The sequence below is a fragment of the Hippocampus zosterae genome, chromosome 10, assembly GCF_025434085.1.
Source record: "Hippocampus zosterae strain Florida chromosome 10, ASM2543408v3, whole genome shotgun sequence".
Taxonomy (NCBI): Eukaryota; Metazoa; Chordata; class Actinopteri; order Syngnathiformes; family Syngnathidae; genus Hippocampus; species Hippocampus zosterae.
Window position 1 is genome coordinate 14,412,653 of NC_067460.1, and position 26,989 is coordinate 14,439,641.

General features: G+C 41.8%; 4 protein-coding genes and 1 long non-coding RNA gene across 12 annotated transcripts in view; 1 reads left to right on the top strand and 4 right to left on the bottom strand.

The window, feature by feature from the left end:
• LOC127609428 (uncharacterized) overlaps positions 1 to 26,989 on the bottom strand; it is a 353,255-nt gene that overhangs the window by 289,741 nt on the left and 36,525 nt on the right. The window lies entirely within an intron of this gene.
• The window catches only part of LOC127609416 (late histone H2A.2.2-like), a 155,267-nt gene that overhangs the window by 86,505 nt on the left and 41,773 nt on the right, over positions 1 to 26,989 (bottom strand). The gene's annotated exons all lie outside the window — the stretch shown is intronic.
• On the bottom strand, positions 89 to 6,397 carry si:dkey-202g17.3 (4F2 cell-surface antigen heavy chain). Its single transcript, XM_052079228.1, has 10 exons — positions 5,983 to 6,397; positions 4,236 to 4,623; positions 3,328 to 3,480; positions 3,022 to 3,110; positions 2,869 to 2,946; positions 2,744 to 2,799; positions 1,826 to 2,021; positions 1,089 to 1,193; positions 969 to 1,001; positions 89 to 556 (listed from the first exon to the last, which is right to left on the bottom strand). Exons 2-10 carry the CDS (start codon positions 4,612 to 4,614, stop codon positions 170 to 172), a joined length of 1,476 nt encoding a protein of 491 aa, XP_051935188.1. The 5' UTR covers positions 4,615 to 4,623; positions 5,983 to 6,397; the 3' UTR covers positions 89 to 169.
• On the bottom strand, positions 7,436 to 12,921 carry ppm1na (protein phosphatase, Mg2+/Mn2+ dependent, 1Na (putative)). Its single transcript, XM_052079250.1, has 6 exons — positions 12,028 to 12,921; positions 10,505 to 11,076; positions 8,696 to 8,813; positions 8,495 to 8,609; positions 8,342 to 8,405; positions 7,436 to 8,080 (listed from the first exon to the last, which is right to left on the bottom strand). The coding sequence occupies exons 1-6, from the start codon at positions 12,431 to 12,433 to the stop codon at positions 8,048 to 8,050; spliced, it is 1,308 nt and encodes a 435-aa protein (XP_051935210.1). The 5' UTR covers positions 12,434 to 12,921; the 3' UTR covers positions 7,436 to 8,047.
• Positions 14,092 to 25,815, top strand: rtn2a (reticulon 2a). 8 transcript variants are annotated; one of them, XM_052079233.1, is made up of 10 exons: positions 14,092 to 14,329; positions 14,713 to 14,766; positions 15,481 to 15,987; positions 16,730 to 16,924; positions 21,077 to 21,284; positions 22,268 to 22,406; positions 24,476 to 24,545; positions 24,634 to 24,680; positions 24,750 to 24,808; positions 24,930 to 25,815. In XM_052079233.1, exons 1-10 carry the CDS (start codon positions 14,299 to 14,301, stop codon positions 25,003 to 25,005), a joined length of 1,386 nt encoding a protein of 461 aa, XP_051935193.1. In that variant the 5' UTR covers positions 14,092 to 14,298; the 3' UTR covers positions 25,006 to 25,815. The 8 variants fall into 8 exon arrangements, 6 of the variants coding, with proteins under 6 accessions (XP_051935193.1, XP_051935192.1, XP_051935194.1 ...); XR_007964547.1 differs by having other exon boundaries at positions 14,284 to 14,329; positions 24,750 to 24,864; XM_052079232.1 differs by having other exon boundaries at positions 14,284 to 14,329; positions 16,733 to 16,924.

Below are 26,989 nucleotides of genomic sequence, written 5' to 3' on the forward strand. Positions count from 1 at the left end.
CCGCCCCAGCAGGTTCTACTTCTACTAAGACCAACCACTTTATTGCAACATTCAAAAAGTCAATATTAGCATAGAAAAACAAGCCACCTAATGATGTGATCCTTTTATTTTACATTCAATAGCACCCATCACATTGACAAAAACGTTTTTTTTTAAATTCACGTGTGTATTATGAGTAGCTTCCAGGTTCAAACAGTTTGACAACCACGGCTTCACAGGGCTGCAGCACCAGCGTGTCAAGGTTGACAGCGCCCAGGCGGTGCAACGCCGTACTGGCTACGAAAACGCCGGCCTCGGGCAGGCTTGGAGCCCAGGTGGGATCCAGGCCAAGGGGCTCGGACCCAACGTTGAGTAGGACCAGGAAGTGGACACAGCCCCACGAGCGCAGGAAAGCCAGGAGAGGCGGCGAGGAGGAGTGAGAAGACAGAGTGGCATTGGAGGAAGTATTGAAGGGGAGGAAAGTGAAGCTTCCAAAGACGAGAGCTTCTTCTCGAGCTCGGTTGTGACTCAGTGATCTGAACAGGGCCACATTGGAATGCCTCAACTTGTATTTATCCTAAAGAAGAAGAAAGTGTGGTATAAGGGCTCCCTCTAGTGGTATGCAAAGAATGACTGAATTAAATGTCCAAACTGCATAAATCGTTAGGTACTGTAGAGTTCAGTTGTATTGACCGGTAAATTATTTTTACCTTTAATTAAATCATTATTAAATACAGCTTTTTATTTTTGTACATTTATGCTTTTATTTATTAAGTGTTGATGTTCAAACTGTCCATAATATTACAGTACATATGTGTTACATTTAAACTTTTAGGAAAACATGAATACTATACCTCCACATTTGAACTAATCTTTGGACTCAGTGAATTATACTGTACATTCCAAGACCAAAAAAATTAAATAAAACACGATGAAAGAGTCAGGAGTATCAGCACAATAGCTTTGTGAAAAATACAGATATTACTCACGGTGAAGTCTGAGAATTCGCTGCCATTTTCTCCCTGCATTGTGGAGGAACACAAAAATTTGTATCAGAATTTAATCGAGTACTTTACAAATTCTTTTTAAATGCGGAGCTTAAACTTAACCTGTGCGGGGTACAATTGGTCATACTGGACCACAGGTGTTCCTGGCAGCGTCATGAGCAACACCAACAGCAGCCTCCTCAAATCATAAGATGCTTTGCCTCCAACCTAACAAGAGATGAGTTCAGACCATGATGCCATATGTACGTTTTCATTTGCCGTATTTATAATTGTGAAATCAAAAAGTTAAAAGTGGTTCAAGTCAGCTACCTTAATGCTAACACAAAATAAGAAATGCCATAGACAGGCTGACGAATAGCAGTGGTGTTGTCGTTTTGAAACCCTTTCAGCAATGGATATTTGAACACAAACCAAGAAGCAACGTTGATAAATATACAAAAAGCACTATTACCACTATTCATGTTTGCTGCATCTCAAAAACCAGACATGTATTTCATCTCAGTGCACACCGTCAAAAGAGATGGCATGCCGACGACAGCTCTTTGTCACTCAACAGAGGAGACAGAGAGAGGGAGAAAAACCTCACTTGCAATTTACAGCGCGACAACAACAACCTTGAACTGAAAGTCACTAGTTTTGGGGCTTCTTTGGTGAATCTAGCGGAGGAGGGGGGGGGGGGGGGGTAATAGGGAAACGCAAGGTAGCAGCACCGTTCTCAGGGAATATAACGTCAATATCATAATGCATGCGTCAACATAATAATGCGCCGACTCAAAACTAATTAACATGTCACAGAATTTTAAAGCAATCCCCAAGTCACACACGTTTGATGTTCTCACCATCCAACCGAGCCACGTGTCTTTAGGCGTCTGCAGGTGAGTCTCGATGGCATCAGCCACCTGGCGGGCTGACAGCAGGCGGGGCGAGTCGGGGAGCACGGACCTCAGAACCACATCCACCAAGGTGACGTTAAGCTGCTGGCCGGAGACTACCAGGGGTGGAAGGTGCTCTTGTGTTTGGTTGACCACAACAATCCTGACCAAAAAAAAACCCACACATACTAATCTGTTTGAATGTATATAAAACAAAATTTTGCCAAGGGAAGTTATGTTATGAATATTCAATGTAGCAAAGCGGTTTCATGATTTACAAGTGACCCAAGTGACTTTAGCGCTCTGTGGTGGGAACGAACACAACTAACTCCCAACAAGCGACAGTTTGTAATAATAAGTAAAAATTCTTCAAAAAAAGAATATTCAAGCCGTTTATGAACATTCCCAGTTGAAGTCTGCCATCAAATGAAGCATCAAACAAAAAGAACTACACATTGTTTATGTGTGTTAGCTTAATGCTAACACACATTGCAATACGCCATTTACTGGCTAACAAGTAGCATAGAAGTTACCGTGTTAAAAACCTATTTGAGCAACAGAAATGTGAACACAAGTGGTGCAGATTTAGACACACAAGACAGTGTAACACCAATCACGGGTATACATTCTTTAACCTCTGGAAAAAAATGACAAATTTTACTGTAGCTTAGTGAGTACGAGGGTTGGAACAGATTAATGTGATTTTTATTCATTTTAATTGGAAAACATAATTTAAAATAAGATTGCTTTCAGTTACGAGCCTAGTCATGGAGTGAATGAAGGTACCAATTTAGATACAGAAATAATTACGCTTAGTTATTAAGGAAATGTCAACTTCACCCCATCATGTCTAAAATCTATACACCAATAAACAATTGACAATACCTTTCTTCATCTTTTTCACTGAACTCCTCCAAGACCCCTTTCCACAGCATCAGAGACTGCAAGACCAATATCTCTTTTTTACAAATCTTTGAAAATATATATTTTCTTAAAAGCTCTGAGCTTACCTTTTCTGTATACGATGCATCTGTGTCACACATGGAGAATCCTGCCACGCCTTGACCCAACCAGAAACGAAGTGCACGCTATGGAAATGTCATTCACATTTTAGCAAATGCAGCATTGCTAAACCAGAGTTTTTCGATGGGATCATGTCAGACCTGTGTGGCGTTCCAAGCTACTTGACTCTCCAAGTCTTCACGAGCCCCAAAAAGCTGGACATCGCATACATCCAATACCACTTTGAGGCCTGCGAGTCGAGCCATAAGCACACGCAAGCATCAAATCTTCAAACACGAAAATCTTACATGATAAAGCCAGATTGCTTTTAATTTTTGTTGTAATCTGGTGTGTGATTTACCAATTACTGATAAGGCCACACTTTTTGGTGGAATTCACTAAGAAATCTCAATTAGCATATTTTTCTAAATCGTTCAGCCCTAGTCTAAAACCTGTGGCTTACTCACCTGCATTTTCAGTCGCGCCAAGCAGACGCTGAACCTGCGGCAACGTTCCCGAGCGCTCCCCGCTCTCAGTTGTGTTTGACGAATCAAACAACCCCTTCAGGATGAGAGCACTGATTCCCAAAGACTTGAGGTAGGGAAGCTGATCACACAGGACTTTATTAAAAGGATAAAAAAGTCGGGTTTAAACTTGGGTTTAGGGTTTCAAAGTAGCGTTTTAAAAGAGGGTCAAGGCTTCAAAGAAGCGTTTCCAACTAGGGTTGATGTTTCAATGTAGGCTTTTACTTTAAAGAATGTACGTATACTGTAGAAAAATAAACATCATTAAATAACTAATGAAAGTAGGACAGTGTCAATCAAACTGTCCTCACTTTAATTAGTCTAATTTTCAATGTAATCATTTTGTTAAATACATTTAGTAAATTAAATGTCTTAAAAACACGAATTAACATTATACTGTGTTTAATAAATGCATTATTTTACTTGTATCGTTTTTAACATTAAGTGACACAAGTGTCCTTCCTATCTGTAACTTTAGGGAGGAGTAAAACAACCCAAAAAAAGAAAAATAATTCTGCTTTCCATAGATGCAGTATATCAGCCTTCTCATTCACTCAAATCACCGGCCACCATATACAGATCAATATATAGCATGTTCTATATACAATATGTGCTTAATTTAGACTGGCGGTGAGCTTCGTCCTGTCCATATCAAAGTGGCTGTAATGCACAATTGCGCATGCGTATGTGAATCTCCCGCGGTAGAAAATGTTTTGAGTATTTTGCCACTCGTTCAAACGACAGAGCCCATTAAAAATGTGTACCCCACACTGGCAGTTGGTAATTCGCCTCAAAAATTAGCAAAATAGAAATTAAATATTAATACATTTAGCTTAAATTAATTGTCTCACCGTCGACGGCCCCTGAGCTCTCAGAAGGCGTCCCAGCGAAAAGGTCGGACTGCAGCTGTAAAAAGACCGACTTCTGCCACCAAGTTAGCGGGGTCGCGACGGGCCGCGGGCTGGTGACGATGATGGCCACGGAGATAGCCAGCATGGCCAGCCACGCCAGCCAGAAGAGCACCACCAGGTAGCAGCGGACTCTTCTCCAGCCGGGCCCGCCCGCTGACTCCTCCAGCTCCTCCTTGCTCATGGGCCGCCACTCCTGCTGTCCCTCCTCTCCGAACTCTGGGACGAGCAGGGCGGCCGTCTCCGAGGAGCCGGCGGCCCCGCTGGCCGAGCCCGGGTCGGCCACACTGCCGTAGCCGGTGTCTCCGACGTTCAGGGGCATGGCGCTGGGCTGCAGGTGAGAGGGGACACTCGTGGACCGGCTCGCACTTCCTGGTAGAAACCTGTCTCTTTACCCAGTTCGATCCCTCGTTACTAACATTTCATGTCCCTCGTGACACGTGTTTTATGATGAGACCCAATTCAACTTGTGGAAGCTCCTAATACGTTTGGCAATGCATTTACCTTCACGCTAAACAGCAACCATTTGGCATACTGTATTGAATTAAAATCCAGATCCCAATGAGGGTCGTCGGTGTGCTGGAGCCTACCTATCCCACCTGACTTTGACACACCCTGAACTGGTTAACTTAAAATGTTGCTGTCCATTATCACCAATAACTTTAAAATATCATAGAGTAGTAGGCCCAATCATTCAAAAATTAGACTGAGGTTTCATTCCTAAAAAGTGTTTTACGGCCCTGTAACATGCACAGTTTTAACTTTTAACACTATTTTTGAATATTGGGGGCAATAACATGTACTACAAGGGGAAGTCAAGTCAAAAATATTTTTATAATAAAATGTTCAATGTGTCCCATTCATCTAAACATGACATTCCGATTAAATATTGTGTTTGTGGAATATGAATTAAGCAGCAAAATCCACATGTTTTTCTCCATCCCAAGGGGTGACCATTTTGCCGCTTGCTGTCTGCTCACAGTTTCTCAGGTAATGACCAATCATAGCTTGATAGTTTTCCGGGTTTGGTCATGTGACATGTGCAAGCTGAGCCATGATGGGCCGTTTCCTGATCCCTGAGCAACTGTGATGTCTTTTTCAGTTGATACCTTCCCATCATGTTTATTAATACTGTCAGTCTGACCTGGTTGTAGTTCGTTACTTAAATATATATATATATATATTTGAATGTGCCCTCTATGGCCCTTTCTTGTGCCTCTAATTTGAGTTTTGAGAAACCACAACCAAGAAACCCCCCCCCCCCCCAAAAAAAAATCACTGACCTATGACATCACTGAGGAGGTGTCAGTCATTTGTGATGCCCTCGCTGGCATCCAGCAATGTATTCTTTGTGCATATGAAATACAGTGCAATCACATTGTTTAAAAATAAGTTCCAAAATGAAAAAAATGGAACCTTATGGGACACCCTGTAGAATATTTGAGTAATTCAATGAACGGTGAATTATTACTCCTCTTAGAGTCGCTACATGTTGATTTACATAATTATTTTCCACTTTTGAATTAATTTGTTTTGTTCTAGTTTGAACAATTTAGACATGATTCAAACATCAATGTGGCCAATAAAATCTGGAGACCCAATTAGTTTATTTAAAATTCAGGCCCTCCCAAGCACATGTTCTTCCTAATCTGAATTTACAACCAACCCAACATATTGAATGACTACTCACCTTTTCTCTGTTCTTTCGGTCGTCCTGTTGTAGAATTTTTGCGTGCGTGAGGTCTCGCGTCCTGACTTTTGTGGAGTGAGGACATGAGAAGGAACATCTGTCCAATAAAGGTTCTGCTGAGTCATTTAATACACAGGTGCCGATCCTCACCACGCACCCTTACAACACATTCTGAAGACACATGACAAAGACCTTCGTGTGTGCTTTCAACCTCTCATTTGTATGTCTGTCAGACACAGATGTATTTGGATGGAGCTTTTATGATTCAAAAGAGTGATTGAAATGGAGACTTTTTGTTTTCTTTCTTCATTGAATTGAATGGAAAGACCAAAAGCTATTAATTTGTTCCTCTGCCACAAAACCCCCCCCCCCAAAAATATAAATGCTTGTATTTTAAAAAAAAACATTCTTTGGTATTTTACCTTTAAAAAGATATTTAATAACATGATTAAGTGGAAAGAAAGATTCAGAGTTTTTCCATCTTGATAATTCATGGGAATCTGCGCTACAGTGTTAGCATTAAACTAGCAACATTTCACGAGGCAAACATTGAATAGCCAACATTTGATTGTTTAGTTTTGCAGTAAACTTCAAATTGGAGTGGCAAATGATTAATGTGAAGGAGGGAGTTTAATGACGCTTTACCATATGTATAAAATACAAGTGCGCATTTTTAGCCATGTGGAGTGACACTTTCAGTTTGTGCGAGCATGCTTTTTAGGCTAGTGTCCTAGCTTTGAACAAGCCTTGTGTGAAGATGGCTTTTTAATTTAACGAATGAATAATGCCTTGTAGCGGGTCAACAATTAATCGACACATAATTGATTATCTTATTGCAAATTTTTGATCATTGATAAATCATTTAGCTATCTTTTGAATTTGATATTTTCAAATGCTCAGAATTTCAGCCTCATCAAGTGCACTACCGATTTAAAAAGAGTGGAAATTTTCATCCAATTATTTGGATCCAATTTATGAGAAATTATCATTATTTACAGCCCTACAGTGTTCTATGTAACGTGGGTTCATGATCCTGTACATGCTAGATACATAGTTTTGGTGCTACATGATCCTCACAGTATTTTATGTGCCTTTTTGGAGACGTCTAGAGCAATTACAAATCCTTTTTTGGGGTGGCATCAAATTTTAGTTTTTCATTATTCGCGGCAGGGCTCAGCTCATCTTACATGTCTTTTGTATACCGTGAAAAACGGTTACATAAGATGTGACGTCACTCCTCACACAGTCTCTCAATGTTCCTGTCAGTCATTTGTGCTAATTCCGTGTATCTCTCTCTCGCTCTCTCTCTGTCTCTCTCTCTTTCAAGTTTGCTTGTGTATTCTTTGATGCTGTCTTGGGTTCCTGCTCACCTTTTGAACCATAGCAGCATCATGTCAACTTCTTTAAGAGTCATTTCTCTGCTGTATGTCTTCACGATAACATGCGGCACGTGCAGTGAGCACAGTGTTTATTGTCGTGTGTACAATATAGTGTCCGTAATATACACACATGGGCCACTTCATTAGGTACATAATTTCATGACAAGCGCTCTATCCAAAATTTGGCATTTACAAATAATGCTCTATTTTGATGGTGTGGTTTTTATGCAACAGTGTGGAATTTCATACTGAGATTGTTTTGTTTTTATTTTGTTAAAAATACATTAGATTCATACCTATTAAATAGTAATATTATTTGATCAGATATTTACAATTTCACCTAAGTAAATAAACCACATTATTAGAAATTCCATAACATTTACAAACCCACACATTCACAGTATATTTGTAGTATTTAAGTGATATCGTTTTTTTTTTTTTTTTTTTTTTTAAACAAACATAAGAAGAACATGTGCTGTATTTTACTGGAAATGTTCAACCGCCTTATACAGAAGCTTTCCAGCACATGATGCATATTGATCGGGTTAAATAATTTTACATTTTCAAAACTGCCCACAACTTGTCTTAAATAAATAAATATGTCACGTAAAAATTCTGTGAGCTCCTCTGAAATGTGGAAGGGCTTTGGGAAGGATGCGGATCACAGTGTTTTCATGCTGATGCTTTTAGTTGGAGTCCTCTTCTGATCCGCCCATATCCTAAAAGGTCATAAAACAGCCGCATTATGTTCTGTATGTTGTAAAAAATGAACCAATTTATGTAAACACATGCTGACAGTAAGGCCTTATTGGGCATGTTTTCTCACTTTCAAATCAAAGTCAGCAAAGTCCTAGTTATCAGATGGCTCAAAGAGGGAAATTTTGACTGTGTATCATGCATCCCAAGTCATTTGCCACAATGAAAATGAGAACAATAAAAGATCAAATAAAACAATATAGTGTGTTTGTGTTCGATTTTACCATTGGCTCTTGGGTCCTGAGAACTGCGATGTGTTTCTGATATGAAGCGATGATGCAATCTCGCCTGCATGGTGACAAATGTCAAATGGACAACATTTTTCCAAGTGTTGCATCCTCATTGTGAGTCTTTGTGTGTGTTTCAACAGTGCTTACTTGCTGGTGATGCCGCCCCCAGGAGGAAGTCCCGGTATTTCCTCATCCCTCAGGAACTTGATCACATCCAAAAGGTCAGGATCCTCATCTTTGGACCGCATCATCTTGATGATTTCTGAAAATGAAAATAGATTCGAAAGAGAAAACTAGAAAATAAACAACAAAACCCAAATTTGTGTTTTTGAGAGGTTCGAGGAGCACCTTTTACTTTCATGTCAATGTGTTGCTCCAGCGCCGCCTCCTGTTGCAGTGCCTCTTGCGACACCTGGGGGGCGCCCGGGAGGCAAACTATGATGATGCTGATGTTATCCAAACTGCCCTGTCGGGGGCGGAAGAAAGCAAAAAACAAAGTCATGAAGTTTGATGACTGCTACTAAGTCTTTTCAGAAAGAAAGAAAGCGAAGAGTCTCTATTAAAAAGGAATGAGAATGAATTATTACTGAAGTAACATGCCATGAAGATAATATATAATTTTGAAGACATTGCCAAAGTAAAGTAGCCCTGTAGGGCACTTTATATTTATTTACTTTATTATAATTCTCTTTTTGTACTGCTTGTCCAGGATATTCTGAGGCACTTTGATGCTGGTGACGTCATACACATCCTCGTTGATTTTCATCAAACAACCGAGGAGGAGCAAAGCTCATGAATGAGTGTTGGTAGACTTTAAGCTTTTCGGGTATCATAAATAGAAAGCCATGTAAGGGTTGGATAATGCCCCTTAGCTGGTATATATTGAGCAATAGTGCTACGTCACAATCACTGCTAATCCCAGCCATGTGTCGTGCTGTCTTCCAACGTACAACAATACCGCACATGCCTATTTATAGCGTCAGGTTGATGCTCTTGAGCGGGAGGGAGGACAAATCTACTTACAAATCGACGTCAGTGTAATACCTCTTTGTCATGCCCAAATCTCACTTCAATGCAAAGCGCTCCATTCATCAAAACACCTGTGTACCTGTGTTAAGTAACCATGGACGTTTTCACTATTACCGCATTTTACTTTCAACACTTTTGGGACACCCGGAATGTTTTTGTATGTATATGTGTATGACAACAAAAATCCGCCTTACATAGTCCTGTCACAAAGATATATAGGTGTTTTATTGTTTGTTGTGCTTGTAGTGTGCAGTGGTGAAAACTCTGAGCGCTGTTTCTAAACGAGATGTTTGGTTGCCACATTTACCTTCTTGAGAAAGTGCGAATTAAGGCTGAAAAATTCAAATCGACATTGCAATCTAGTAGAATGCAATTAAAACAAATCTTTTTGGTCGGCCAGTCAGCTTTATTTTTTTGTATTTTTTTATATTGTGTCTAGTTTAAATATTATATCATGAAGCATGAAAGGTGGAAGTGATAAAGCCAAAAATGTGTTTGCATTCTTGATGTAATCTGATTTATGATTTACTGACTGAAGTTTGGCAGAGTTTTGTGAAGTTGTTGTATTGACTGCAAGTGAAAGTGTTGAACAAGTCAACAGCTCCAATTGAAGTGGATAAATAAAGAGTTGTTTGTATTAATCATGGTTCATTTGGCCTTACTTCATAATAATCTTAACCGATAAAACCAAAACATTTACCTTTGTACAATTAATCTGCTATTGTTTATTACATTACTGTTTAAAAAAAGTAGCCAACAACATTTTCTAGTGCAATTTCAAACGTAGAAACCAAACATCTAATTGGGTTTTCTCTATGCTCCCCTTTTTGGGTATTTGACCTTTTTTTTTTTATTGCAAGAAAACATTTTCTCGAACGAAAGTTAGATTTTTTGTATAGTTGTAAGGCATATTAAAGCGGTATAGGGATAGAAGAATAGTTGTTTTATATAACAGATCACTTGATGAAAGGGAAATTGACATTTACTCAGTTTTTCAGGTTTGTAAATGGACAGTTTGTTCAGGCACTACACACACACACACACACACACACACACACACACACTGCGAGATCAAATTTCAAGGCCGTATTGGCCCGGCCCACTTAACATATTTTCATATCGTCTCACCTTATAGAGGCAGAGGTCGATGACTTGTGTGCAAATCTCTCGCAGGTCGTTGCACACCTGCAGGCGGCTGCGCACGAAAGCGCAGAGTTCCTCGTTGCCGATGGCGTCCCAAACGCCGTCGCACGCCAGCACGATGAACTCGTCCCGGGCCGCCCGCTCGACTTCATACACTTCAGGCTCGGGCGACACTAGCTGCTCCGTCTGCGGCCTCCAGTCCACTTCCTTGAAATCGAAGTCGCCCAAGGCTCTGGATACGGCCAGCGAGCCGTTGATGCGCTGCAGTGTGACGGAGCCGCCAGCGTTCTGTATACGCTCCTTCTCCCTAGGGTTGAAAGGCTTGTGGTCCTCGGTGTAAAAGACCAGCTGGCCGTCCTTACAGAGGAGAGTGCGCGAATCCCCGCAGTTGATGAAGTACACGTATTGCGGGGAGATAATGACCGCCGCCGCAGTGGTGCCGCTTCGGTCCCAGTTGTCCTCGTGGGCCAGTTTGTGCATGTGTCGGTCAATTTCAAGGAATCCCTCACGGATGCCCTCCTTCACCTGCTCAGGGTCTTCACTTGCTGTTACCCCACCTGTGTCAAATGTATTTATTTCGACATTACTATATGGCCGTCCAAAATGACCAAGGTCAAACAATTGTCTGAGAATTGGAGTTTGCTTCAAATACAACTCCTGCCTAACTTTGTTCATAGTGCAGTGGCCCCTAACCTGAAATGTTAGGTGTGCAAGTAAAATATTTTGGGGCACGCACTATAAATTGACTTGCAAAGTCAATATTCATCCGACTCATTTTCACTACATTATTGATAAATGGTCTGAAGTGTGGAGCAGAAGTTTGTATTTACAACAACCACACAACTTTGCCTTCCGCTAGCTGAATGCTAACTCACAATGCCGAACACAGGCTTACAAATCGCATCTCACGCGGTGTTATTGCACCTAAAGCAACGGATATTGAAACACATGTAGACGGATGATGCAACAGGCCTCTGCAAAAACTGGCCCAAATTACTGTAGTTTACTGAGTCACTTAAACCAAGTCTTTTTTGTCTTCATGACTGTATCGTACTGCTGCCCTGGTGGCCACGTCACCCACACCAGAAGAAGCAACAAATTGTGATGCACAAACTGTTGAATTCTTGACATTCTCTTGAAATATCTTGCTACAATGTTGTTTTTTAAACTCCATTATTATATAGTCCTGATTTCCTTTTTAGGAAACACTTAAAAAAATTTGGGAGTCAAGGTGATTTGAAATATGGACCAAATTCAACTTGTATCTCAAGACGCCACTCTATGTAATATTTCCAGGTCGGATTTGCCTCTCCAACTCTAAATTGTCATGTTTATCCCCACAGTTGTATTAATTGATCCGCTTCCTGTCACGTTTCCTTTCAAAAAAAAAAAAGTGCTTTCGAGAGAATTGCCCATCATACCCGCACTGTGACATATTGTTGTGCTATTGACACATCTATTATCCTATAGAGCCCAAAATAAATCTGACTCATTTTATGTTCTAGTACCTGTGGCGAGGATGTGGTCCAGCAGGTTTCTGGAGCAGTACTGGGCCACGGTGTTCCCTGCATGGCCATCAAACACGGCGAAATAGGCCCACTCGCTCAGCTCCCCTCTCATGTGAGGCATGCAAGTGTGCGCGTCCTCCATCTGAGCCCTCCAGCCCTGCATGCTCGCCACCGCGTAATTTACCCCCAATTGAGACCCCCCCTCGGACACGTGCTTTTCCAGAATGGGCCTCTCCAGGTACGGGCTTGGCATGTAGTCATCTTCGTCGAAGTTCTCCTGCTCCTCGGCCTCCTTTTCTCTTGAGCCGCCTTTGAAAAAGAAGGTCACCATCTTCTCTGTTTCTTTAACCAGGTGGCGGAGGAAGGAAGGCACCTCCACATTGCTGGCCCTGCGCGCCGTCCTCATCACGCTTCTGAGATGCTTCTCGAGTTTCTTGCCCGACCTGACCGCCGCACGTCTCCTCCTCCTGCTGTTGACCCTGCGCCGGCACCGGGACTTCCTCAGCAGGTCCAGGGCAACTGATGAACAGGTCAACCCAAATGTAAGTAAAAAAGATCCACTTAATATAAAACACTGAGGTCATACGGGCTCTTGCATCCTTCGCAAAGGGGCTGTATTGTGTCACTCCGTGAATTTGACCACAATGCTTCGCATCTGTGTGGACTTTACCCCTCCCTTCTTTGGCTCTTTTTCTCTATTGGCCTGTCTTATCTCAGCGTCATTATCCCAATTCCCTTTCACCTTCCTCCCTGCCACCGTCTGTAGAATCCTGCCCGGTTAATCACTTGACTTGCCTGTTCACATGCGGTCATTAGATCGAATGCGCACGGAGATGTAGAACTGTCACACCAGTGACTTTTGTTTTCCGTTTTGTCATTTACTCAAAGTGCATGAAGGCATTTTACATGTGTTGTTGTTTTATTGTGTGTGACTTAATAGGATTAAGCCTAATTCTTTACAATGAAGATTGAGTTAGTCGATCTCCAGTATATAAGCGTCAACGGTGGCTATTGGTAGTGAACAAAACTCAAAAGATTTACTCTGGGAAAATTACACTTGATGTACTTTTTAATTTTTTATTTTTAGAAGACTCACACAGTGTACTTGAAGGCAGAATTTGCTGTCTGCTTTGTCGGCTAGCAAGATTTGAAGGTCGCCTCACTTCACTCACCCCTCTGAGCCTTGTCTTCTTGTTTGTGGTCAACAATTTCTTCACTTCCTTTTTAAAACAAACGGGTTCCTGACTCAGTGCACTTCGAAAAACAATTGGACTACGCATGTGATTCTTAGTTCTTATGCGTCTATAAACAGAAGTACCAGTAAACCTTTAATGACCGTTGGCCGCTGGCAGTGTGACAAGTTAATTATGCATGGCTGTTTGCCTTTTTACCCAACAGTCCAGAACGGCAAACTGGATCCATTTGACGTTCTTGACTGTTTGATCCAATAACGGTAATCTGCAATCTCTGGACTCATTCCGTATGCATTTGAATGAAATCCAAGACAAGAATCTCGACAAGGATAAGTCCCAATTACAATATTATTCATTCATTCATCTTCCGAACCGCTTCATCCTCACTCAGGTCGTGGGGGGTGTCTTCGGGCAGTAGGCGGGGGACACCCTGAATCAGTCGCCAGCCAATCGCAGGGCACACAGAGACAAACAACCATCCACGCCCACACTCACACCTAGGGACAATTCAGAGTGTTCAATCGGCCTGCCAACCATGTTTTTGGAATGTGGGAAGAAACCGGAGCAACCGGAGAAAACCCACGCAAGCCCGGAGAGAACATGCATGAAGTTACACTGCCCCCCCCCCCCACCCACTGGGCGTCCATTATATATGGTCTTTTGAGTCCACATGCTACATGCTCTCCTCTTATTCATTATTGACATCTCCACTCTTCCCCCCATTAGATGCTCAGCTGACGACCAGACATCCATCCCATTTCCTCATGTGCCTCGCTGCTTACTGTAGCTGCACTGCTGCTAGCTGCAGGAGTGGCGCTGATGTGAGAGCAGGCAGAGAGTGGAGGAGGAGGAGGAGGCGGGTGTATGAGGGGGATGCTGGTGTGAGGCAGGGCGGGGCAGCTCAGTGTCTGAGGCAGGAAGCTGCTCACGCACATCACAGAGGACCACAGAGGCAGACTGGAGAGAAGGACCTGAGGGTTTTCCCGCACAATTCCCTGGCAATACATGAGAGTAGAAGGGGGCCGTGGTGGGGGGGTGTCTTCCAGGCTGGGAAGGCTCAGTGATGCCTTGATGGAGTATGGGCCAGGTTTTAGGATTCTCCCACTGCCGTAAGTCTGCTCTTCTTTGCTAGCTTTCGGGCTGATGCGAGAGCATTTTCCTGCTTCTCATCGCCGTCGCTCAGCATCTTTCTATCGCCAATGATATCGTATGTTGGCCCTCCTCTTCATGTAGCCTCTTCTTCATCCCTGCTCTTTGATAAACACATGGCTGAACGGAGCAATGTTCTACTTGGACATCGGTTCTACTTGCATGTTCTCATACATTGGGTAGAGGAAATCTATTAAATTGCTTAATCTTTATTTATTTTTTGTGACCGTGGCTAGTTGCTGGAGGGTGTAAAAAAAAAGATTTGAATCAGAACATGGCTTTTGATTTGAAAAAAATATGAGGTAATCTAAATGAGTTGTTCCTATCCTTTGTTTTCTTGCAGAGGAATATGGCTCAGTGGCCTCCACTCCTGATTCGACACCCCCGTGCACCGACGGTATGAATGCAACACATTGACACTCTGACATATGACATTGGAGTTTCTTCTTTTTGGGAAAGTAAGAGTGCCAACCCGCTTCCACTCTTCAAAATATCTTAACTGAAGAGCCACAAGTGATTGCATGCTTCCAACTCAAAGACTCTTTTAGCTCTGTTTTTGGACATCAAACGTATGACACTGCTGAGGAGTTTTTTTGATGCAACAAGAGAGAAACACTGAAATTGAGGCACGTGGATATTACAACTGTAGGAAGTAGGAACGGATGACAATATGGAGTTTGTATCCCTTTACAGCTCCCACACAGAATAGATATTGTACCCACAATAGCCCACATTTGCAGTGTGAGATCGTGTGGGCTTGACTGGAATGATGAATTGAGAAACTTGAATAATACACTTACCACCCCCCCCCCCCCAAAAGAAATTTAAGCAACGATGCATGAATATTCTGTTTAATTGTTTTCAAAATTACATGTTTGCAAATGCCTTATTTTGATTAAACACAATAGATAATCAGTCTGCTTTCATGAAATCAGTGATTTCAGAGGATTGGGACAATTTGAAGTTAAGCAATGGCTCAAAACGATTGTGTGTTAAAATTTATTTTGACACCGCTTCCAAAAATATTCAACATTTGGAGTGGGATATTATCTTTTTGGGGTTTTTTTGGTTTTTGTTTTTTAAAATAATCTAATCACTCTATTTCTTCCAGGTGGTAATGAAGAGTCAGAGCTGTACGAGCTGCAAACAGCGAGGGACTGCTCCGAAGATGAACAGGTTGTCTACGATGATGACGACACACTGGCCTCCTCCCCGTCAATCTGGGGCACGCCGCGTCAGAACTCCCTCGAGCTGACCTTCTCCTACATCGCCATTGCCGAGCCCGAGGCCGTGGGGGCTTCACGCACCCACCGGGAGAGGCGCAGGGGTGGCTCGAGGGGAAGTCGCACCTCTCTGGTGCGCACGGACACCCCAGAGACACCGCTGGACTCGCCTGACGTCGACTGGGACCCGCAAGGCTTCCTGACTCGGGCCGATGAGGAAGAGGGCCGAGTGGACGTGAGCACCACAAGCCCAAGAAGGAGCAGACAAAATGAGACCGTAACAAGGCAGCCATCGGCCCAAACTGCGGACATTGAGACTCAGGAAGGCGATGCAGTGATCATAAGTGAGGAGAACAGTTTTATCCAAACTTTTTCTCAACCACCAATACTTCCTGGTACGATCAATTCCACACAATCAGACAGAACGTTTTGGAACAATTCATATGAAAATTGTAATCAATGTTTGTCAGGGAAGCGTTTTGCTTTGTTTTTGTGCCCATCCCAAAGCTGTCAAAGTATTGGTATCGAAGTGAGTTGAGGGACAAAAGTTTTAGTTTTTTTTTTTTTGCTGGCATTTGGTAACATAATGGGTAGCTTTTTAAAAAAAACATTTAAATACAAAATCATGGATTGTCGCTTCTCCTGGCAGTGCTTGGGCCCTACCCCTTTCAAGTGATATGAGGAAACTGCATTTATGGTCTAGGAAGTAACGTGCTACATCTCAAATCAGAGACTATGATTTCTGGATGGATTAGCTAAATTTAGTCTGGGTTTTTATGGCCTTTACAGAGAGCAATTGCTGGTTGTACATGTGTACTTCACATACATTTTATTTCATAATCAAATCACCTGTAAGCCTTTTTTTTCGAGTAATGTAAAATGAAATTGAAATTATATTAGGCTTTTTTGGGATCATAGCGTTTCCGATTTTATCTTTACGACTGAACTTCAACTGAGGTTGTTTGTGTGTTACTGCTCAGTGCCATGAACAGTGGGGGCTTACTCTATTCGTGAAGCCAATTTGTATAAACTGATTCACCCAGCGGGTAAATGCGAGTGCTCACAAGGATGCAATGGTGATGGTCATGTAATGATGTGATATCATGTGTGATGTCATCCCCTTTTTTCCAGCAGCAGCAGCAGCAGCAGCATCGTCACCGACCCCAGAGCCTGAGTCACCTGTCATTTCAGAGGAGCCCCCGCAACTGACTGAGCCCAACTCCATGTCACCGGATTCCATTGCTCCAGATACTCAGGAAAAGCTGCTGAACCAGCGGTGGTACTCCGCCCTTAACCCCTTAGACAGCGCCACAGTGTGCCCACATATAGCAGGTACATGTCCTTATCATTTTGCCACATCCTAAATGTCCCCCTGTCTTTAATGGGAGAGGCACTTCCACAGGTCAGATTTCACATTGATCGTTCAAGAGTACGCTGAGATGCTCTCACCCTTGAGAAGTCCTCCCTCTTCCCTGTGTCTCCACGGCAACCATCTCTCTGGAATTCAGGAATGATTTGGTTTTAGTAGTTGCAGCTTTGTGTTGGCTTTTTGCGGTGTGAGATAACATCTTTTCTTCCTGCTCGGTGGCATTTGAAGTGGACTGTCACTCGAAACAGAGCTTGGCTTATTTTAGTGGTGTGGGTGTCTCTGTGTTGGGGGTAGCAGTGAACCATGGGACTTTGAATGAATGTGCAGTAAAGCTGCTGACAGAGTTTAGAGTGTCACGAATAAATAGCACACATTAATCTTTTGGAGCTTTGCGTTTCTGACGCTTGGGTCTGTTACTACACATCAAACCAACGATAGGTTTTATATTGCCAACAATAGAATTGGCAAAATTGACCATACACTGTACTATTCCCAAGAACTGTTCTTGGGTTAGCTTCAGTTTCGTAACGGGCTAATCACACTCAAAACATTTGGCATTTTGCTTGTCAAATGTTTGTGGGTTATTATGTGCCATAATTTTCTAACTCTAATTGTGTCTTTGTTGCCTTGGTTTTAAGGCAAGAGCTAGCGATAGCTTTAAATAAGCGCCACATCAACAACTACCCTCTTCTCTTTTTTCATTTGTCGAAATGCTCTCCCCACTCTTTACAACCATGAGCCAAAGGGATGTTAAGAAATATTCTGCTTCAAACCTGTGGTATGTATAGCATTGTACTGGTAATCCTTAATCCTTTTTGTTTCACCTTCTCTTTAGCTTCTCGAAACTATTCATCTTATCTCACTAAAACTCCCAACTTTGCTTATTTCCTTTTGCTTGTTTCTTTTGTTATGTGGCTAGCTGTGGTTTTACTTTTTATTGTTTGTTTTTTGTTGTGATTCACTCAAGAAATTAGTTAGCATTGGTCAGCTAATCACCCAATTAGACCTGATTCTCTTGTTGCAGCTGCTAAATGGCTCTATGCTTTATGACCCACTTAAAATATTTTTTAATGTAGTCGAGATTTGAAGTAGCAGCTCTGCGTTTGTACAAACAATTTGTAGTACTGGTCATGACTGAAGTCTTTCTGAGTTAAAAAATAAAATAATCATTTCAGAAGAGGGGGTGGGCGGTGCAACAGGAAAGATTATTTTGGGCTGCTGAGCGAGCAGGGCCCGGCCAAAAACAGCTCAGGGGGGTCGAGGGGAGCACGGCGGGACAGAGAGGGTTGCGAGGCGGAACAGCAGCCAAAATGGTCAGCAAAGGTGAGAGAACTTGGCTGAAAATTGGGGGGAAAAAGTGGAGGGAGTTGTCAACTAATTGTATCTTTACAATGTGTTGATGTTTTCTAGCCATGTGGTTATTGCAGAAGTAGGACCGGTCCCCAGCTTCTTTTAGTATGGTAAACTGCTTCTCATTGTAGAGTTTGATTGAGTGGGTATCCAGTTGGGGAAATGAATGTGCGAAGAATTCTGTTAGCATAACCCAGAAGTTTGCTGGTTCCTCAACCTGAGAAATATTTGGGAATTGCGATGCAAATGTCATGGAAATAGAATGCACCATTATGTTGTGGTATTTATTATCTGAAGCATGGCATTGGTTTGGTCAGTTTATTTTGCTTATTGTTGCCGCTCAGAGAGGTTTCTAAATGTGTAACTTGGTGATTGATGAGTGTAACTGATCACAGCCTTATATGTGTTTATGCGTTGTCATAATTAGCGGTATACACAGTCACCGATGTCTGTCGCGGTGCATTCCCCTAACTTCTACTCGGGCAACACGGGTTTTCCCACTTAACTCTCTTTTTTTTTTGTAAATATTGTAATTTTAATTATGCGAAGCACATTGTGTTTCCTTGTGTATGAAATGTGCTGCGGCATCTAAATAAAGCTGCCTTGCTCTTCGCTTGGGTCAGCTGGGAAAGGCTACAGCGCTCTGCATGATCATGAAAAATGATAAGCAATGTAGAAAATGAATTGATGGACGAGGTACTCACACACCACTTGTTAGTATTGTGATTGATTTTTAAAATGTCAACACGACCAAGAAAATTTGTGTTGAATTGTCTTGTCTTGTAGCAATTGAAGATAAACACAGTTCAGCTTTCAATGTCATCATTTCCATTACGTGTAAAGCACAGGCACTTTGTTTTTTGGCTTTTTGTTTTCCAAGTAACATTGTGGTTCTCTATGCCCTTTTAAAACTTGATGATGTAATTCATTGGCACGCTTAACCAGTCATGTATTCTAGTTGCCAGGTAGTCATGACAACTCTTGAATCACAGTGAAAGTGGATAGTAGACCCAGAGGTTTACTCGAGAATTCACTGGACACTTTTCAACGTCACTGCACTGTAAAAATCTTCAATGCCATCAGTGTTTTTTATTCTGTTCCCAATGGTTGTCACTTGCTGCAAACTGAATGCCGACACACACACACACATTCGAATCCTATGCAGAGTGTGCTTTTTTTTTTTCTTTCACTGCTGATAGCCTAATACCTGGAAGTGTGTATTTGTTCCAGTGTAAAGTGTCAGTTTCCGGATTGACTGATAAGCACAAGCATTCTATAGACATTTATACTGTATATCGTCGCTGTCGGGCTGAATCCTCCCAAAATCACTATTTTGCTGGCTCTTGTTCTGTATTTGAATATTATCCCTTAATCAAGTCTCTTTTAAAATTTCGTACCAAAAAATTTGAATACAAGCAGCCACGATCCTTGTGAAATGATGTGGATGGTGAGGGTTGAATAAAGATATTGGGAACAAAAAAATGAGGTTGACAGAATTACATGGTGTATTTCATAATTCTATGACTCCACTCGGTTCAGTCTCAGCTGTTGCTGGTTGACGAAGCGAGGGGAAACCAACTGGTTGTAGAAAATGGTGCTGACGCCTGGCAGCAGGTGCCGCGAAAGGCCCCATTCAAATTCCCCTCAACCGCTTGCTTTCCTCTGTCATCTGAGGGGTAAATTTAGCCCAAGCTGAATCCGTATGTGTCCTATTCGCCGCTCTGGTGTCTTATGTTGGGAGCTGGAACGCACTCTTCATCCTTGGGTCACCCCCCCAACCCTACTTTTACTGTAGCTTCCATGCCCCTCCTCGGCATCTTAGAACGCATCTTTTGCCATGCTCAAAATTTAAAGTACTTCCGATACCCCAGTGGTTTTCACACCAAATACCGCCTACAAAAATGTGAGCTCTCCTCATAGCGCCATCAGGACCGACATTAAAATGCAATAGTCTCGGAGGCCTCATCCAAATTGACACAGATGTTTTATTTCTAGGAAGTGTAGGTAGATAGTTAGGTATATAAATACTAAGACGTTTTTTAAAAATATTTTTACCTTTTATGTTTAAAAGGAACAAATTCTAACAGATTAAATGCAATTGTAATTTAAGTGAAGTACAATTCTTTCATTTACCACTAGAGGGTGGCAGCGTACTTCTGGCATATTTTTCATTCATTCAGTCATTTTCTGATCTGCTTATCCCCACAAGGGTCGCGGGGGGGGGGGGGGGGGGGGGGGGGGGGGAGTCGTGGGCTGGAGTCTATCCCAGCTCCGAGCAGTAGGCTGGGGACACCCGGAACCAGTTGCCAGCCAAACACAGGGCACACAGAGACGAACAACCACCCACGCCTAGGGACAATTTAAGAGTGTTCCATTAACCTGCCATGCATGTTTTTGGAATGTGGAAGGAAATCGGGAGTACCCGGAGAAAAACGACGCAGGGAGGCCAGAGCTGGAATTGAGCTGCACAAAGGAATTGAACTGTGCACTGTGGGGTTGATGCACTAACCACTGGGCTATCTATGGCATTTTTTTTTTGAATATTCAAACTTTTTTTTACAATTATGTGAGTGTTTATACAGTGCCAACCTCCCCAAAATATCGATGATAATTATCATATCATGAGATTCGTGATTGTATCGTGACGTTACAGCCTTCCTCGCCACATGCAAAACTTTACTATCTCCCTCTTAATTTTCACAGCATGAACAGGCATTGTTTTCTCTAGTTTCTATTCTGACTCCTCTGTCCACCGTGTCTTCCAGTCATGGACCTGATCTACTGGAAGGACACGGAGCGAACGGGTTTGGTCCTGACGGGCATCGTGGTGGGTCTCCTATGCCTGTTCCAGCTCAGCATCATCACTGTGGTCTCCACGGTGTCTCTCGCCATCGTGTGCGTCACCATGTCAGTGCGCATTTACTACAAAATCCTCCATGCCCTCAACTGGGGCGATGGAGAACATCCGTTCAAGTAAGTGCTTTTCTTTCAGTGTTGCCCCTATTTTACTGCTTGGTGCTTTCTACCGCCTTTATTACCGATTCGTCTTACTGTTTATTGTGTATGTTAAATCGCTCCATGTACAGCACTTTGTATGCAGCGATGGCTGTTTGAAAGTGCTCTATAAATACTGTTGACTTGACTTGTGTCACTCATTGGGATGGGCGATAAATATTTTTAAGACTTGCTTGCCAAAAAATTGGGAATGACTTGACTTGTGACTTGGTATATAAGTGACAAAGGTTGCAACTTGTGACTTGCAGATATGCAACTTACTCTCACTATACCCCTTTAAGCAAGAGCTATTTGAACATAAACAGTGCACAATGTCGATTGAAGCATGAAATATCGATGCACAAACTCGTTAATCCATGACAATTTATTTATGTTATTACTGTATGTTAATATAAAGTGCAAAACTACACTGTGCTGTTTTTCGTATCGAAAAATATCATTTTTTAATTTGTGTTTTGTGGGGCGAGAGCAAATTGATGGCATTTCCATTCATTTCACTGGGGAAAAATGTTTTCGGTTGCGAACGTGGTCACAGAAGAAATTAGACTTATAGGTTGAGGCACCAATGTATTTTTTAAATATTTTGTGTTCTGTAAAATTCCCAACCAAAGGAAATAATGTACACAGAATCAATTTACTCACACTCAAATTTATGCCATCGTAAAACAGTTATTAAACAGCGATTAGTGGCATTTTTAACCTGTGCAAACCATTAAATAGAAAATGTGCTGTGAAAAATAATAGGTTTGAAGGGACTGAACCCACTTTGGTCAATTTGACCCAACTTTTTATGTTCAATGAATAACCCAAAAAGTTGAGTCAAATTGACCCAAGTGGGGTTGGTCCCTTTTTGACCCATAATTGGGGTTATTTTTGACCCAACTGTTTTGGAGAAAGATGTCGGTTTGTAATATCTGTTATCTTTTGAATGCGTGTGACAGGTCATACTTGGACATGGACATCAGTTTTAGTGGAGAGGAGACTGAGTTGCACATGCAGAAAGTCATTGTCATGACTCTGTGTGCTGTGGACCGTCTGAAAAGACTCTTCTTTGTCGGCAACCTCTTTGAATCCCTAAAGGTGAGAAAGGACGGCCGATCGAATGGCTAGCCTGTCCGTATGTCCCTGTTTGATGTCTTTGTCCTTCCAAGACCTCCCCTTCCTATCATTCATTTTTACTGTGTCTCTTTCATTCTCTCACTTTGAATGCCATCCATCCTACCTCCCTCCACATCACTGGTTGTAACAGCAGTGGCGTTCTCATTATGCTCGCTCCAGGCCTGGTGTCAAGCTGCCAAATTTGGCCAATGCAACTGCCGGCGACTGTCATGCCACATCTACATATTGACAGTAATCATGTGGCACCAGTATATTTGTCTTGGTGGTCTCAATTTTAGGACTTAAAGCAAAAATATTTTAAAATATAGATTATAAAGTCAAGGCTTTGTGTGACGTAATACGGCTACTATATTAAGTCCAAACGAATTGTACAAATTTTATGAGTCAAAACAATCTTTCCTAAAGCTGGGTGTCAACATTCAATAATTTTCAAGAAAAACAAAGATGTCCTAAAACTCTGTTTTTAATTTGTCTTCTCACAATAAATAAGTGTGCTGCCATCTTGTGATTGTTAGTGGACACTTAGCCTGGATCCTGCTAACAATTTTATTTGCGGCCATGTATTTTCAGTTCTAAGTAGTGAATCTCCCTCAAGCCATCTGCTTCTTTTTTTTTTTTTTTTAAAATACTGACCACTTGGGCTATTAACAGCATAGATTTATACATAGAGAAGGCTGCAGGACATTAGCAGTACATGTTTACAGAGTGTGAGCTAAGCGAGCCCTAACCTGGGGACCTTCCGATGTCAACCCTGACCTGGCTGGAATGTGACATTACACGTAGCAGCTGGAGGAGGAGGGTACAGTATATGTAGATCAGGGGTGTCCAAACTTTTTGCCAAGGGGGCCAGATTTTATGTGGTAAAATGTCGGGGGGCCGACCTTGGCTGACATTCTTTACATTGAACAACAATATTGTTCAACAAATTTTAGTAAGCCAGTCTGTTTCACATTTCCATTTTTATTTTAATTTCAACAATCTTAAGAATTTCTTTTGGTTCATTTGAAACAGGTATATCACATGCAACTGCTTATTCACTTGACTTTTTCATAAACAGAAGTTTCCTGAGTGGAAATTGATTGATTTGAAAGATAAAATGTATCACCATGACTTTTCAATAGTCACAAAACCGTTGACTCGAACAACAGGGAAATGAACAAGCAATACACATATCCACAACTGCAAGGATCATTAGAAATATGACATATCAGTCAATATAAACACGGAGTGATGTCTTGTTAACTCGTGAGTGATGCCCTCTAGTGTCTAAATGCTATTACTCATTTAGTGAATGCTATTACTCATTTAGCCACTAGAGGGAAGCAGTACTCTATGAAACATCACTCACCAGTCTACGAGACCATTGCGCCCAACCTGCGGGCCAGACGGCACAGATTTTATGACAGGGGCCGAGGGCCGGATGAAATTCGACCGCGGGCCGGATTTGGCCCGCGGGCCGGACTTTGGACATGCTTGATGTAGATGGTGCGGGATAAGATGGAGGCCCTCCCCCATTCAAGACCATCATGTCCCATATTGGGAAACACTGACACCATTGATGCCGCTACTCTTTTTGTGGTGGACTGGACCCTCTTATAGATTTTTATTGATCGGGAACATTCCTGAAAAAACGAAACAAACGGTAACATTTTCTTTTCTTGATGGTTCAACTGATGATATGGTGGCTCGAAACTTGGAACAGCCCCCTCAAAATACACAGCCATTAATGTCTAAATCACCGGCAACACAAGTGAGTACACCCCTCAGTGAGAAACTCCCCATAAAAAGGTGCATAAGGGCTGTATTAAATAGGAAAACCAGAAAAATGCAACAATATAACAAAAAAAAGTTACTATTCAGAACTATTTATACAAATGAAGGCCACAATTTTTTCCCCATAATTCTTATTGGCAGTAAACGTTGAATTCCTCCCCTTAGACACGTGTGGAGCATATATTACTGCGAGTAAAATCGCTTTCAAAGGGATAACGTTTTGGTGCAATGATGTGTTTTTTCACCTTGCTTTGTAGTTGCTGGTCCTGATATATCTTCTTACTTATCTGGGAGATCTGTGCAATGGCCTCACGCTCCTCATCATCGGTATCACGTCACTTCTGGAAATATTTACCAAACTCTCGCTTTGCCTTTTTTATGCACTTTTGTGGCTTTTTTCTGTCCCTCTGCGCAGGCGTGATCGCTCTCTTTTCTTTGCCGCTTTTCTACCGACGGCGTCAGGTAAACCCTGTCATGTCCCTTCCCATCATTTTCATATTTGACCAGAACACGTTTGTTCATGTGTCTCAGGAGCAAGTGGATGCTTTCATTGCAAAGATCCAGGCCCTCATTGGCAATGTCAAGGACTTGTGAGTACACTGCCACCTTGTGGCAATGATGGATATATGTCTAGATACCTGAATAGGTGGGTCAAACGAGACCCTTTTTTTCTCCACATTTCAAATGCACCATCATGTATCTCTCGCACAGCTTCCGAAGACTGGCCCACGGCGGTGCCCTCCCGCCTGACCTGACCCCGGGTGGTGCCAAACCTAAATTTCAATAAAGACTGATGGATGACGGGATCACTAGGATCTGCGGGCCGTCACGCCGATTTCTTACCCAGCAAGCAGTCTCAGCTCCACATGACTGAGCTGCTGCGTTCCGGAAGAAAGATGGGACGTTTACTATTGGAACTGTGTCTAAGTTATTGGGTTTTTAAGGGGTGATTCTTAATCAGGATGGTTGTGGAAAAAAACTGTGTTTTTGTTTGTTTGGGGTTTTTTCCCCATAAGTGTCTGTTGAAAGCTGTCGTCCAAATGAGGCACCACTTATGGAAACTTAATATTGACCTGACATCATCATTCGCAGCAGCATCTCATTGACAGTTTGTGTGCATGATATTTTGTGAATGCAAATGCATTGGAACGACTGTTTCATGTGTGAATGTGCATACCTGTGTGCCTGTGAGTAAGGAAGTCACTCAAACAAGCAATTAAAGTCACTTTTTGTCCTTTTTCAGACCTAACATTTCCTTTTTTTCCCCTCCTGCCTTCAGCCTTTCCTCCAAATCGGCTCATCACATTGTGCATTATTGCAGTTTGACTGTCAATTGTCGGCCAAGTTCACTATTGGGTGGGGCATCGCTGTGATGGAAAGGATGAGGTGCCTTTCTAATTGCAGGATCAAGTTTAGTCAGGAATTATTTTTTGCTTCTCCACACAAACAATCACATCCCTTGTTTACCTGCATATTGCCCTGCAAAGGATGAACTTTTGTACCTGTATGATGCCTTTGTGGTAACATTACAATCGTTGTCTTGTTAGTAAAATCACTTTTAGAAAAAATAAAATTAGTTAGGTTGAGCTCCAACATTTACAGTCTCCTGGCTTGAAATCCTTTAAAGGGGATCAACCTTCAAATTTGTCTTAATAATATGTTCTATGTACCTCCACTAGTCCAAACACGACATTCTGATTAATCTTGCGTTTGTGGAATATGGGTTAAGCAGTGAAATCTACACGTTATTACCCATCTGAGGCAGCCATTTTGCCTCATTCTGTCGATTGAAAATGACATCACGGCTGCTCAGGTAATGACCAATCACGGCACACCTGTTTTCTGAAGCTGAGACATGGTTGGTTGTTACCTGAAACGTGAGCAGCTGTGTTGTCATTTTCAGTTGACAACAAAATTGCCACCCTCTGAGATGGACAAAAATAAGTGCATTTTATTGTTTCATAGAACATATTTTTAAAGAAAATTTGGGGGTTGATTTCACCTTCAATGTTGATGTTGTCATTTACTTGCTGCTATTATTCTTAGCCACAAGAGGGTGACAAAAGTCCAGTGCTCAACATGCCTCTCGAGTTTGCGCCATAAATACAACAACAAGCCACTGGACAATTGGATAAACTCAAATTAAATTTGGAGCGGTTTGCAGATTAAATAAAAAATATGTTAAGGTTTTTTTTAACTTTTCGGTACAAGTTGTGTTTCACGTTTGTGCGCAATACATTTTAATTTTAATATTACATTAATAATTTAATTAAGTAACTCCCTCACCCACTCAATAAGTGTAGTATGTTCAAACTACATAGTTACATAGGTTCAAAGTAATAATATTAAATGTACTTTATAGTTATTAACCTTTCTCTTGTTTTTGATTAACATTACTATGCAACCTTGTTATTGGTAAATATGCTGAAACTTGAACAGCAAGTAGTTTTACAAGGTGGTACTTGTACAAAGTTTGATGTTAAAGTATTAAGTATAGAATGCATTAGTGCTGTGAATGTACCAGTGTAAATGTTCAATATAAAGCCAGCTATTAAAGTAGGTCAGTCGATATAAGAGTAGCTGTAAAAAAAATCTAATTAAAATTGGCATTTGAGATGTTCAACAAGGCCTGCATGTCAATTTGATATTTCATTGGCACAGAAGCTGATGTCAAAAGTCATAAACGATACTTTTACTCCCACTAAAAGTTCTTTCACTTATTCCCTTGTGGGAGTTGACAAAAGAAATGAGCCTCAGCAAGGTTCAAAACC